The sequence below is a fragment of the Emydura macquarii genome, unplaced genomic scaffold, assembly GCF_026122565.2.
Source record: "Emydura macquarii macquarii isolate MOO-44397 ecotype Brisbane River unplaced genomic scaffold, CSIRO-AGI_Emac_v2 contig_554, whole genome shotgun sequence".
Classification (NCBI taxonomy): Eukaryota; Metazoa; Chordata; order Testudines; family Chelidae; genus Emydura; species Emydura macquarii.
The window spans coordinates 3,777,453-3,791,187 of NW_027130691.1; the positions used below are offsets into that span (position 1 = coordinate 3,777,453).

The following is a 13,735-nucleotide window of genomic DNA, read 5'->3' on the forward strand; positions in this document are numbered from 1 at the left end:
GCACTGCACGCACGGTGCCCGGGTGGGGAAGAAAGGAAGTGACTTGCCCACAGTCACGCACGGGGTCTACGGCAGATCTCCCCTCTCTAGTCTGCTCCTGCTGGTCCGGTCTCGGCAACAGGCTTGAATTCTGGCTGGTCCCTGGCCTCAGCCTTCACCCAAGCCCTGGGAAATCCTGGCCTTTGTGACGCAGTAACGGCGAGAGGCGCGCCCAGAGGCAGCCCGCTGCTGCGTTGTCGCATTCGTGGGGGCTGAAATGCTTTCCAAGCACCCCCGGCTTTCAGCTCCTGGTTCGTCTCGGGGATGGCTCTGCGGGTCCAAGGGACGGCCGAGGACAGGGGGTAGGCGTGACGCGGGGGGACGGCACCCGCCCCAGCCTTACCTGCCCCGGCCAGCAGCTGCGATTATGCCAACGCGCAGTGGTGGAGATTTAAAAAGAGTCATTTGCTTCCTTTTGACAAAGGGCGAATGTCTCCTCCCCCCGTCGTGTGAGATGCTGGCTTCATGTTCAAGGAAGGCCCCAGCTCGGAGCAGGGAGGTGTGCGTATCCCACAGCCCCTCGCCGGCTTTAAGCGTGGGCTGCTATGCACATGCGTTGGCTCAACCCCTTGGCCATCAAATGACCTTCTAGTCTAGTCCTGAGGTTTCAAAGCAGCAGCCCAAGGCGCGGTCTCCTCGGCCCACGGAGCCGGGGTGCACGTGAGCACAGGTGTGAAACGGGCGGGTGGGGTGGGGGGGGAGAAAGGCTTTGTCAGCGTAAGTTGTGTGAGGGCGGCACCCCACGGGGGGGCTGCGGAGCCCTCCCTCGCCCCATGGCATCGCCCGGGCGGCGTATGCCGTGTGTTGCACACCATCGCCTTGCGGGAGGTTTGGGAGTGTTACCAGCTGGGCCGGGGGTGGTCTGACCTAGTGGTTAATGCAGGACTTCAGCCTCCCGCTTAGAGCTGGGTCCAGGGGTGGGCAGAGCCCAGGAACAAGCCGAGGGACAGAGCTGGAGGGTAACTGCGGTCGGGGGTCACAGGGAGAGCCGAGGGCCGGGGCTTGCGGGGAAGCCCAGAGACTGACTCTGCTGCGGGCCCCGCGGGGGAGTTTAAAACACCTAAGTGGGTGTGTTGTTTTTCCCCTTCTGCTTTTCAAAGCCAGGTTCCCTTCGTTACCACGAGTCCAGCCAGGCAGGATTTGGAAAGCCCCTTCCGAGCAGAGATTTTACCTATCGCGTTTAAACCACCGCTGCGAGACTGGCCCCAGTTCCCCATTCGCAGTCCAGGGAGGGCTGCAAACACAGTAAACGGCCAGGAACTAAGCATCTGCGGGACGCGCTGCACACTGTGCAAGCGACGTGCGTCCTGCTGCCTGCAGAAGGGGAGGAAGTGAGACGTTGCCTGCGTTTGCCGTGGGCAGGGAGACGCCGAGGCGTTGCCTGGTTGGAGCAACTGACTCTTTTGTACTACATTTACCCCCCCCTTGAATTCTGACTCTTGGGGCCCATTTAACCTGGGCGCAGCTGCAAGGTTTCCGTCTTCTCCTGCCTCTGCCTTTGCTCTAGCTAATGTTTATCACGCTGCTCAGCCCTGCCTGGGTCTGAGATACCCTGTGACTTGCTGGCTGCCCAGCTAGTGACGCGTCCCGTAAAAGCCGGTCGGTGGGGGCTGGTGGCAGTTCTCCTCGTCGGCTGTGACGCTCTCTCTGGGAGCGGCGCGATGTGCTCTCCAAACCACAACTTCTCTTCCGCCTTCGACTCTTGCTTTTACGCCGGTGGGGAGGCTTCCTGAATTATCGTAGGTAGGGCCACTTCTCGTTTCAGTTGTTTGGCAGAGATGAGCCGGCTGAGGCAGCATTAGGCGTTCCCCTCCTGCCCCGAGACACGCTGCACCGGGCATCTGCAGGTGAAGCCTTCTACAAGGCAGGGTAAGCGGCTATCGGCGTGGGGAAGGCAGCGCTGGCTGGGTGGGTGGGTGGGTTTGGAGCTCAGTCAGACCCGGGCATTTTCAGAGTTGACTGAAAGATCTTCTGTAACAGCTGCAGCTCCTGGAACCGTTCGGCTGGAAACTCCTGGAGGGCAAGGCATGAGCCAATGCTGCAGGTCCACTAGGATGACGGGCCTCAGGTTTCATTTCAAATGCCAGACATAAGACTGACGCTAGCCCCACTGGGCTGATTTCCACACCCTGCTCTGCCCAGGCAGTGGGGTTTCCCGGCTGTTGAGGAGGGCAAAATGTGACCCCTGACATCTTTCCTACGCGGTGCCATGGGGCCGTTAGTATCCGTGTGGGGCTCTGCTGTAGAGCTCTGTGCGCCGCTCTCCCTGTCTTTATCGATGGGGGAAACTGAGGCACGTGGGGTGAAATGGCATAGCTGTGTTAAATATATGGATTAACCTGGAAAAGGTCACGAAGCAAGTCGAGGCAGAGCTGGGAGAGAAAGCCTGGGCTCTAGAACACTGGAGAGCACTGCCTTTATAGACGGGGGTCTTGGTGTTTTAATATAACGCTCCGTGAAAGGATCTGGAGCAGCTTCCCTTGCATGTTGGCCTCCGTACAGATGTGACGTGTAATGGGATTTCAAAGCAGCCCCCGTTTTACTAATGCCGCGTGAGAGCGTCCTGAGTTCAGCTGTTAAAGGTAGGGTGGAAAGGGACCAGAAAAGACAAGGGTGGACAAGGGACCAGGAGGTCACAGGCGGGGATGTTTCCACCTTTGTGTTTTGGCTGGAGACATGAGTAATGTTCCAGTGATTGAATTCCTGCTTGTTTTGTAATTGCATCCTCTCCTGACCCTTGGTTCATGGCTGCACCGATTTTGCTCCCCATTTCCTGAAACTGGCCTTCCTCCCACAGATTTTCTTTTCCAACCTTAAACGTCTGGGGCCGGCTCCTCAGCCAGCGTCATTCAGCACAGCTCCCCTGACTCCAAAGATGTTCCAGTGACCTAAACTGCTGTGCATCTCCTGACTTCTGGGTGTCCTAGGGTGCTCTGCGAGAGGGTTCGCACTGGAAAAGCTCTGTTAGGTCCCGGGGAGCCCTGTCAGGAGATGCCCAAAGGCACAGCTCTGTAAGAGTCAGCGGATTTGTCTCGCCTAAATTCAGATCCACTGTGAACGTGGAAGTTCTCTGGAACGTTATCTGGCAGCACTTTGATGTCTCAGCCGCTCACGCTGCATGCACCTTGCCTCTGAGACAGGAGGACACGTGAGTCCTTCCTTTGCTGATCCACGGCCCACGCGTCCCGTTAGCTGGGAAGACAGGGCCTTTCATTCTTAGCTGAACCGCCTCTGCCGAAGAAACCCCGCAGGGCCTTAAATTACAGGAAAGTAATTGTTCCTCAGCTCTTCACAGCACCCGCCAAAACAGCTTGCAAACGAGGGGGGATTTAAACCCAAGCGATTTAACTCACCTGTTCTAATCACAGTTTAAATCAGCAAATAGGAAAGCTTGATTTAAGTCGGCCATTTTAGTTTGGTTTTGAATTTGTGCTGTAGTTACCGTCTTTCAAAAAGGTTGATTCACATGGATTGGTATAATTTGTTACTACTTTTTGCTAAGCAAGAGGATATACTCTCTCTCTCTTGTTTAGGCACTTACGTAGCTTACTGTACATGTATTCAGATTCCTAATTCTTACATTTTTGATGATGTTAGAAAACGGTGAATGCTTCATTTCTTCTTTGTGAGATTAATTTTTTACTTGTGTTTTGCATTTGGATGGAAGTTGGAATTAAATTAAAAATGCACAAAGCCAGTGTTTTAAAAACTGTTTTTAAATAATACTATATTAAATGCCCTTGATGCATAAGGGGAAAAAGGTACCTTTAGCAAACATGTTTTGCACTTAACATTTCCCTTATTAAATCAGTGAGTTTTATCTGTAGTTAGTGATTTGAACTAATTTTTTCTGCTCAGCAACCCCTTCAAGATTTAGAACTGGTATTTTATCCTCTCACACATCATTTTTATGCATCGATTGGAAGCAGAAGGCAAACTTTCCTGCTTTTTCAACTGCCCATCAGCTTCTCAACTTCAGATGAGCTTTTCATTGAACTGAACCAGCTGAATAAATTGAACTGAAGAAAGTATTTCTCTCTGAGCCAGCAGAAGATCTGTCCGCTGTCAAAAGCTGCTTTAGCAAACTCTGATTCCGGGTCCTTAGCTAGTGACATCCCCCAGAGCAGGAGTCGACTTTCTTTAGTACCTGCTGGCTGTCAATCTGACGATTATTGACGCCCTTGACCACAGGAGGCTGGCGTGCCGCCCCTTGGATGCAAGGCGGAGCAGATGTTCTCCTCCTTCACACTGGCCTAGATGTTGTTTGCTTCTGAAAGGTCTTCGCTCTGGGTGTGTTTATTGTGCAAACATCCTCTTTGTGGCTTGCTTCATCTCCCTGCCCATCCAGAAAACACTTCCTCTCTCCATCTGGATGGAGCTGCTCTAGCTACCCAGACACACCCAGGCTGTCCCTCTAGAAATGAACCCAAAGTCACCTAAGCATGTGGAAGGCAATGGCCCGGGGCTGTCCCGGCCTACCAGGATGATAAGCCGGGTGGGAACTCTGCAGCTGGGTCTCTGCATGAATGGTGCAAGTCAAATTGTCCCGAGGATCAGGGTGAACAAACTGCACTTAAACCGTGAGATGGAGATGGGTGTCGTCAGGGCCCAAGCATAATTTTTTTGGGTCCAGTACAAATTTTTAACACGCCCCCCCCCCCCCTGTAATGGGGGTTATGGGGGGTGCAGCCTGGGCCGGGGCCCCCCTGGGCTTCCAGGCCCCAGTAAAGTGTACCCTTTTCCCCCGCTCCATGTGGGGGCCCTGGGTGTTGTCCGCATTAGGATTTCGGCTGTTGGAGGGATCAGCAGGTGGAAATGCCATCTTTCTGTTGAGGTGTAAAGTGACCTGACAACTGGGGTGCCTCAAAAATATGGAGGCACCTTTCATAAGGCTACAGGAGTAACCTGCTGTCTGGGCCAAATTCCACCTTGGGTAATTACAGCCTGTTACCCTGACCCCTACTGATGAATCTGACATCCAGGTGAAATGGTCATTTTCTGGGACGTGCCGCGGCGCATCTTTTTAAAAAATCACCGCGTTCTACCCCAGAGGAGGCTGCATTTCAGTGGTGAACTGGTCTTTTATCTAAACACAGTTGGAGAGCTCTGGGAGCTTCCCCGAATGCCAGAACAGCTGTAATTAAATCAGCGAACGCCCCCCATGTACCATACAACTCCTGCGCCAGGCTGCGCAGGGTTGTGGGGGGGAGGGATGATGCAAGACCGGACGCATGCAACCCCGGCCAGCGCATCGCTTTTTATCAGCTGTTTGCACAGGTGGAGCTGATTCCTGTTTGAAACGGGGGGGGGGGGGGGTGGCGACGGGGCTGACAGTGGTTTCCTCTGTGCTCGCGAGTGCAGTGGTGTGGCTAGCCAGTCCCCCCTGCCTGAGTCACCTCTCACAGCTGCCCCCCCCCCCATAAATTGCATGACACCAAGCGACGCTCTCCTGGGTGTAAGAGCAAAGAGGCAGAGCTGTGCAGCTCGGTGGGAGGGTACAATGCGACCCACCCTACAGAGCCAGCCTGGCGAGGAGGTGGAATTGAAACCGGGAGGAGTGTGGAAGGCGTTTGCAGAAGACGAGCTTCCAGGAGGAACCCATGGAGTCATTACGCCGTCCTCCACCCAACTCCTCCGCGAAATCCCCAGCGTGCCCGGCGACGGCTTTGCAGAGGGGCGCCGGGAGGCTGCCTGTGCTGCTGCATTGCTTCCTTGGGCTCCCCCGCCCCTGGTTTTGTTGGAGCTCCGTGGGTCAAGGCCCGTCTCTTTTATACTGTGTAGCATGCCTAGTTTCGGGTGGGCTCCACTCCTGGGCTGGATTCCTGGGCCCTATCAACCAGAGAAGCGTTGTCTCAACCCATCCAGCTCTGAGCAGCGGCAGAAGTTACGCAAGGGACCCGTGGCTGGGCCTTGGCTCATTGTCATTCCCCGGCGGTAAAACAGCCCAGCTTTTTGCAAGCCAGCTGCGGGTGGGAGGGCAGCATTAAGGTTTTTATGCCATGGCTGCTAATGAGGCCAAGCCCCCTCCCCAAGGCGGGGGGGATCCTAACGGGGCGGCGGATACAACCCACGCGTCCACAATGCAAGCGGTGCTGGGTTTCCGTCAGCGCCCAGAGTCTTTGGGTTTTTGGCCCGTTCCAGCGGGGTTCCCGACGGAGCAGCACATTCTCCGGAGCAGAGAGACTCGGACTGGGAGGGGTTAGAAGCTTGAGAGGGAGGGGAAAAAAAACCCAAAACTTGCTGGGTGCATTCAGAGCTGGGCGGCTGCCGGCCGGGAGTGGTGGGGGCCCGTGACCTGCTGCAGACACACCGGAGGCCGGATGCCCGATCAGATAAGGGTGAGTGCCCCGGCAGAGACTGGCACGTGGTCCGCACACACAGGCTGCCTTCTGCATGGCCCGGCAGACTGCAGCCCAGCGCTTGGAGGATGCTGAAGGCGGCGATCTCCAGGTGGCGTGGCAGGGGCAGATGTGGCCGTTAGCGAAGGGACCTTGGCTGTGATTTAAGGAGAGGGCGTCGTCTCGAGCCCGCTCTGTCGTCAGGCAGAAGCCGGTGTCGGGTTGATGGCTTTGCAGCACTTTTCGTCTGGGTTTTGTCACCTGGGGCGTCTCTGAGCTTTGTTAGTGAGCTGCCTGGAGCCGCTCTGGGCACCGCCTAACACCCCATCAGCGACAGGGACGGCTTGCGGGAACCCGGGGCCAAGACTCCATGCTGTAGCTAAATGCTGCTCGCTCTCTTCCATCATCCTCCGCCACCCCTTGCCTTGCCGAGTCTCTCCTCTGCCTGGGGCAGAGACGGGTGTCTTCATTTGTCTGTACAGCACCTAGCACAGGGGCGCCCTCATCCATGGGTGTGGTTCCCAGGTGTAATCCTTCTGCTAATGCCAGGCACATGCTGGAGGCAAGGAAGGGGTTTGTTAGGGTACGGAGGCGTGATGTGGGGACAAGGGGTGGTGATTATCTTCTGAGGTAGGCAGACTTTTCCAGGCAGTGTTGCTGTGGGAAATAACCCAGTGAGTGTCAGCGAGACAGAGAACGGAGACGCCCAAATGTTGGGCCCTCGGTTTGTGGCCTGAGCTCCTCTCTGCTGGGATGTTTTTATCAACTTCTCTCAGACTCCTGCAGTTCTCAGACTCCTCAGCCTTTTTTTTTTTTTTTTAAACCATTAATTTGGTCTCTTTGTTGTCTCCTCCTAGGTCAAATGGCTCTAATCTGGATCAATCTGCTGCTGTTGCTTTTGAGCCTGCTCCAGGCACCAGCTTACAAGCTGCCAGCCGTCCAGCTCAGTGGCCAAGATGACGCGGTTCGAGAGAACCCGGCCGCGGGAAGGCTTCCTGCAGACGGGGGTGCTCAGCCAGGCAGCCGGGGCCGGTCGGCGTGGGACGCGGCAGGGTCTGGGACCGCTGACATCCCCGTATTTCTCCGTGGCAAGAGGGAAGCGGAGGAGAAGCCGTCCAATCGTTCTGCTGAAGAGACCACCATCATCGCTACCACCGCCGGGCACCCGAACACTTTCCCCACGGCTGTTTCGGGGCAGGCCTGGGATGAAAACGAGTTCTCGCCAAGTCCTGACCTGCTAGATGAAAGCACCCCCCAAGAAAACTCCTTTGATTATACTTCTTTTATGGCTGAGCCTGGGTCTCCTGCCACCTCTGACGACATCTCCACAGAAGCTGCCGGCGGTCCAGCAGGCAGCCATCTCGCGACCTCGGCGAAGGCGGCCCCAACGCCAGGCACCAGCAACGTCTTCTCGGAAGCGGCCATCGCTGGGACAGAAGGAATGCTCCCTGGCGGCGCAGAGAGCAGGGAGAATGGCTCCTCCATCAGGTCAGCGGTAGTGAAGGAACCGGAGGTGATCTCCCCCACTTCGCCACCTGAACCCCCAAGAGAGTCCTCGGGTATTTCCACGAAAGAGCCGGCCCCTTCTAGGCCTGGCTTCGTCCTGGGGGCAGGCAGCTCTGTCACAGCGAAAGCCTCCACGCAGAAGCCGCCCAGTCACACGAACATCCTGGTGGGGAAATGCTTGTTGGCCCTCTTCATCCTGGCCCTTGTGGCTGGCACCTTCATTGTCTGCACCGCCGTCCTCGCCAGCTTGCTCTGGCGCCAGAAGCGCATCTACCAGGCGCAGCAGCGCAACCACACCGAGATGGTGTGTATCTCGGCCCTGCTGCCCGACAGCGAGCCGGTGGCCAACGGGGGGCAGCCCAGCAAGATAAAGAGGATGAAGTTGCCCACGGACAACGGCTCGGAGACCGAAGGAGACAATCTGACTCTGAGCAGCTTCCTGCCAGACCATTAGAGCCCTCGCCACCTGCCCGGGGGGTCGGATTCTCGTGTCCGGGACTGTCCCGGCGCTGGCGTGACCCACCCTCCATCCCGACACGGCCCGGGGATGCTCTCTTGGATGCGGTGGCCCAGGTGGCCATCTAACTAGTCCTAAGGTTGCCTCGGTCTGTGTTACACGAGAATGGGACCCATTGTCTGTAGCCACAACAGGGCCTGGTCCTGTGAGTTGTTATGCAATCTCAGCCCCAAAAGCCGTAGGCGCTTGGCATCTCGCAAGATAAAGCGTCAGCAAACGGCGTTTGCCAGGAGCAGCAGAGCATGAGCAACGGGGTCGGGGTGTCACTGGCTTTTTTTTTTAACCCCACCCGGCGTGGGGATTTTGAAACCGCTGTTCTGTCCTCTTGACCTCCCCCTGCCTGCTGTGTTTGATGCTATGCGCAAGGGGCCAGATCCTTAGCTGGGGTGAATTAGACAGCCCCCCCAGGAAGCCAGTCGAGTTACCCCAGCTGTGGGACTGGCCCAGACGGTGTTACAGCCGGGGTGCTGCTTTAATTTATACTAACGTACAAGGGGCAAGCGACTGTTTTGCACTTAAACGGGTGAAGGAATCTCAATGTAATGTTCCTCGTTCAAATGAATCTCATTAAAATCTCCGTGCACCTGTCTGTGGTTAAGTCTCTTCTGTGAACGCCTTTCTGGCTTGGCCCGGGCCCTTTAAGACAGCGGCTCTCCTCCTTTCTGTACTGGGAGAGACCCCGCGGCCATCCAGCAATCCGGGAAAGTCAGGGTGGGAAAGTCACGGCCCTGGGCTCACATGCCCTGTGTAAGCTGTTGGGCCACCTAGAGGGGAAGGGCAGGGGGGGCTGCTCAGAGACAGCCCTCTTCATCTGGGTCCCCTCTTCATCGGGAGTCCCAGGTCTCCAGCCTGCCCTTTGCCGCACGAGCAGAGCAGGAAGGAGAGGGAACGGGAGCCTGCGCTCGCCCAGCGCCTCGGTGGGAGGGAAGGGGCTGCCAGCTGCAAATGCCAGCTGGTTCCTGTGTGAAGGGGACCCGCGAGGCTCCATCAGCTACGCTCTGGTGAAGGGGAATCCCCAGTAACTCCACTGACTTCATCAGAGCGACTCTGGATTTACAGCAGCGGGGTCCTGCCGGCTGCCGTGTATTTTGTAGGCTTACCAGCTCACTGACGTCCTCTCGCTTCAACAGAGCTGTTCCTGATTTGCCCTGGGCTCCCTGAAGGCAGAACTCGGCCCAGGGCCTTGGGCTCGTTCGTGCACATGCACAAGAGTCAGTCCTTCGCACGTGCTGCCGTGAGGGGACCCTGGGTCACTGGACCTGGAGACAGAGGGGTGGGAAAGGCGCCCCAGGCGGTAGAAGAGTGCTGCTAAGGGAAAGCTACCTGGGTTCTCCCTAGCCCCCAATCCTCCTCGCCGGATATGGCATGGTAAACGATCGATTTCCCGCTCCAACGTTTGCTGCTGACGGTTGCAGCGTAGCCTAGCGGGGCGCCAGAATGGCTGCTGAGCTGTGGGAACCGCTGTCTTGGCACAATTCCCACTCAACGCAGGCCCAGATTCCCCAGCCTTCAGGGGTGTTTTTACGCCAAGGATGAATGTGGCCCGCAATCCATTGGGGAGTCTGGCTGGGAGCCGATCTCTCCGTACGCAGGCCGGCGTGGCAAGCTGCCTCTGAACTGCTGGGCCCTGTCCCCGTCTTCCCAGACCCCCCCCCACAAAATCAGGCTTCGCCTGTGTCTGGGTGGCACTTCCGGCCTTGGCTTGCCCTCCCGCCAGCAGAAAGGCCGAGCCTAGCGTTCTCTGAGCCTAGCGTTCTCTGAGCCGGGCCTGGCTGCAGACGAGGGAGCCCACAAATCCCCAGTGTTGCGTGGCGGGCGGTGGCCCCTCAATGCCGAGCTCTGCTGTAGGTCCCAAACAGGGGCCTGCTCTGTTCCCGGCACCCTGCACCGGGAGGGAAATGTTGGGTGGCGTTTCTCTGACCCCCTTCCTCTCTGGACTGTCCAAGTCCCGGGGCTTTGGGTTCCCCTCTTTGGAAAGCACGAAGCAGGGACGGGGACAGACCAGAGGACACTTGCTGTTTGCTGCGGCGTCTCTTGGTCTGGGCCTTCTGCCCTGGGCGCCATAGTGTGTCATTCACTCCGGAGTCGCAGCTACCTGCGGTGCCATTATTTTTAACGCTCCGTGTACCGAGTTTGCCACCGTTGGAATAAATATTGCAGGGGCTCCGAGCTCTGTCGAGCTCTGGCTGGCCGAACGGACCAGCTGCAGATACAGAGAAGGAAATGGTTCTGCACATGGGAAAGTCCCAGGAGCCTGCAGTTAGTTGGGGGGCCCTCCGTGCCTCAGCCAGGCCGAGCTATACGTTGCTCTTCCTCGATCCGCTGGGCGCGGCAGCCTCCGTTTTACCCGCAGCAGTAACAGGCCTACCTGAGTTGCAGGAAGCTTGTGAGCGTGACCATTACGTTGCTGCCTTCATCACCAGCTCGCCTGCGCTTGCAGGGGCTAGGGGGAAAATGGGAGTGAAGGTGGGGTCGCCAGCAGAGCAGCAGACGTCAAGGCTGAGCAGAGAACCCCATCTGGCCGCTCCGTGGCAACTCGAAGGGATCAGGGACCGGGGCCTGGGTGGGCTTGCTTCTCAGGTGGCGCAGGACTCGGGTCTCGGGGATGGAGCGGAGGTTAGATCTCACGGGCGGAGCAGGAGTTGGTAGAGAGGAATTGGAGCCCAGGGTCAGAGGCGACGTCAGAGGCCAGGTGCCAGAGATCAGGGCCAGGGCGAGGTTACCTGGAATGAGACCAGGCAGGAGCAGGACGGGGACAAACGCGCTAACTCTGCTGTGGGCGAATGCACTGCTTGGCTTAAGTGCTGCGCCGCTGCCTCTTCCACCCAATCCAACAGGGCAGCCAGTCCGGTCGCCTGCTCCAGTCCAGCCGCGCTAGTTTGGCTGCTCACAGACTGGCTCTGCTGAAGACCCTGATTCCAGGCAAGGCTTGGCTCGTGGTTAAGACGCTGGAGTAGGACCCAGGGCTCAATTCCCGGCTGCGTGTGAGCATGGGAAAGGCAGTGTCATCTCTCTCTGCCTCAGTTTCCTCCTCTGTAAAACTGAGATGATACTCCCTGTGCGGCCCATCGCTAGTCCCCTGCTGTTCCTGGGCCTCCATTCCCGCCCTACCCCTCCTGTCCATAGCCCCCGGGATATGGGCCTGGGTTACCACCCGGCCCATCACAAGCCCTGGGCACAGAGAGTTTATGCCACTGCTCTGCACCAGCCAGCAGCGCACAGATTCCTCTCACGAAGATCAGCTGCTAACGCAGTCCACGGCTCAGAGCGCGCTCTCAGGGCCGTTTCCGGGCTGTGTTTTGCGGCCCTGGGGCCGTGCGCCAGGTTAAGCCGGGCACCGGCTGGTTTTGGGCCCGGTGTCCAAAGGGTCACCTCGCAAAGGGCTTGTTCTGCTCTGGGCCGTGGGGCTCAGCCTGCTAACAGGGGCGAGCCGTGCCTTCCGGCTGAGCGCTGGGCCCATAACTGCTCCCCGGCCTGGCTGGCAGGCGGGCCAGGCCGGGGCCAGGGCGATTTCAGAGGAGAACAGAGTGAGGGGGCCTGTGGGTGTATAAGGCCGGAAGACACCTGGAATCCATCCAGCAGAGGCAGGCGTCAGAAAGGGCGGCCGCAAGGTTGGGCTGGGCGGTGCCTCTGTCCAAGAGCGTGGGCGGCAAACCCTCAAATCTTCCCAGCACAACAGCACCCAGGAAACGGCCCCATCCAGGAGCCCACACGGGCACCGTCGTCCCACCCCAGGGCCCCGTTACTCAGCGGCTGATACAGCGGCGTGAGAGGGTCAGGCTGAGTCTGCAAACACCCCCGGAAGCCCTATGCACACGGGGCAGCTCGCCCGAAACCGCCAGCAAGCTGCTGCCTTGCTCCTGAGTCCGGGCACGGAAGACAGGGACCACACGTCTGCTCTGGGGGTGGGGGGCCACGGGCGGGCTTGCAAGAATCCCCCCCCCCCCCCCCCCTCGCTAGCACAATCCTTTGGCTCCTTGGGGGAAAAAAATGACTGGCCAGTGGGGAGAGCTTTTGCACGGTCGCTGGTTTCTCATTCCAGACGAAGTTACGGGTGCTGAGGCTGGAGGGTCTGTTGGGAAATGTTTAGTCACTGCTGGAGTGGCTGACCACAGAAGGAAGCCGGCTCCCTGAAGAGCTTGTGTCACAGGCTTTTGCACCTCCCAGCGCAGCGTGGCAAATAAGCCGAGTGTGTCATAGCCCCGTGGAAACTCGTACGAGCTACGCACTGCATGGCCCATTCTGGGCCTCTGTTCCCGGAGCGAGCTTCGAAGCAGGGCACTGAGGGCACTGGGTCTCCCTGGCCCCTGAAGTTAGGTGAGCGTGATCATGCAGGGAGATACCCTGAGTAGGAGTTTGGCTCTTAGACTAGACTGGCCCAAGGGAATCTGGCCTGGCTTTTATATTACACGGACCCCTCTGCCTGCTGGGACAGGGGGAGTGATGGGCTCCCGTTCAGTGCAGATGTGCTCAGTGCAGCCCGTGGTTAAATTGTTTCAAGAGAGAGTGTCTGTGTCTTGATTTAAGGAGCTTCTCAGAAACCTTGGAGAGAACCAGGACGCGCCTAGGAACCTGTAGGTATTAAGCACCCTCCCAAGATCCAGCAATTCACTGTCCTCCCGCTGAAGGGCAGGTCCAGGAGAAAACCGCTCTTCCTGTCTTGGCTCTGATAACCATTGCAGATCTGAGTTCCACGGCAATGAGGCGATCTCAGGGGGTTTTGCAGCTGGAACTTGGGCAGCCAGCCAGGGAGTTTCATTTTAGCGGGCCAGGGACGCCTGCCTGGAGACAGCACGGTGCAGAGCCTCCTGGTTTGGACTTCTTTCTGCGGGAACGCGCACTGGAGACGAACGTTTTTAACTGGATGAGTTTGAAAGCCAAGAAATGGAATTTGAGACTGGGAGCTTTCCAGTGTGGGGTCGTGTCCATCTGCCTGACGGACGTAATGAAATTCACGGAGCAATCCTCTGTTCATGTTTTAGGCCCTGCAAGCAACTTTCCTGGGGACTTACGCAAAGCTGCCGACTCTGCCCGTGTCCGGGGCGCAAAGTAACTTTCTCTGGGTGGCCCCGTGTGTCTCATCCCGACCGAGAGCAGCGGAAAGGAATCGCCTGGTTGGTTTTAGCTCCGTGCTCAGCTCTGGTTAAGATGTGGTTGGTTTTACGCTGGAACGTAGTGTTGGCACTAGATGGCGCTTAACCTTTGCCCATTTCAGGGCTGCATGGCAAGGCCGCTCTGAGCCAGTGCCAGGAGGAGGCGTATCTTGGATGGAAGATTTTTTTCGTTTCTATTAAAAAAAAAAAAAAAATCGTGCACCGAATTTAACAATAGGGAG

At 57.6% G+C, this 13,735-nt stretch overlaps 1 protein-coding gene across 1 annotated transcript; it reads left to right on the top strand.

Moving 5' to 3' along the window:
- Positions 1-1,812: 1,812 nt before the first annotated feature.
- Positions 1,813-8,975, top strand: SELPLG (selectin P ligand). Its single transcript, XM_067539359.1, has 2 exons — positions 1,813-1,908; positions 7,235-8,975. The coding sequence occupies exon 2, from the start codon at positions 7,240-7,242 to the stop codon at positions 8,335-8,337; it is 1,098 nt and encodes a 365-aa protein (XP_067395460.1). The 5' UTR covers positions 1,813-1,908; positions 7,235-7,239; the 3' UTR covers positions 8,338-8,975.
- Positions 8,976-13,735: the final 4,760 nt, after the last annotated feature.

Bases quoted from the DNA above. Each gene is read 5' to 3' on its own strand.
- SELPLG (XM_067539359.1), top strand. From the start codon at position 7,240: ATGGCTCTAATCTGGATCAATCTGCTGCTGTTGCTTTTGAGCCTGCTC.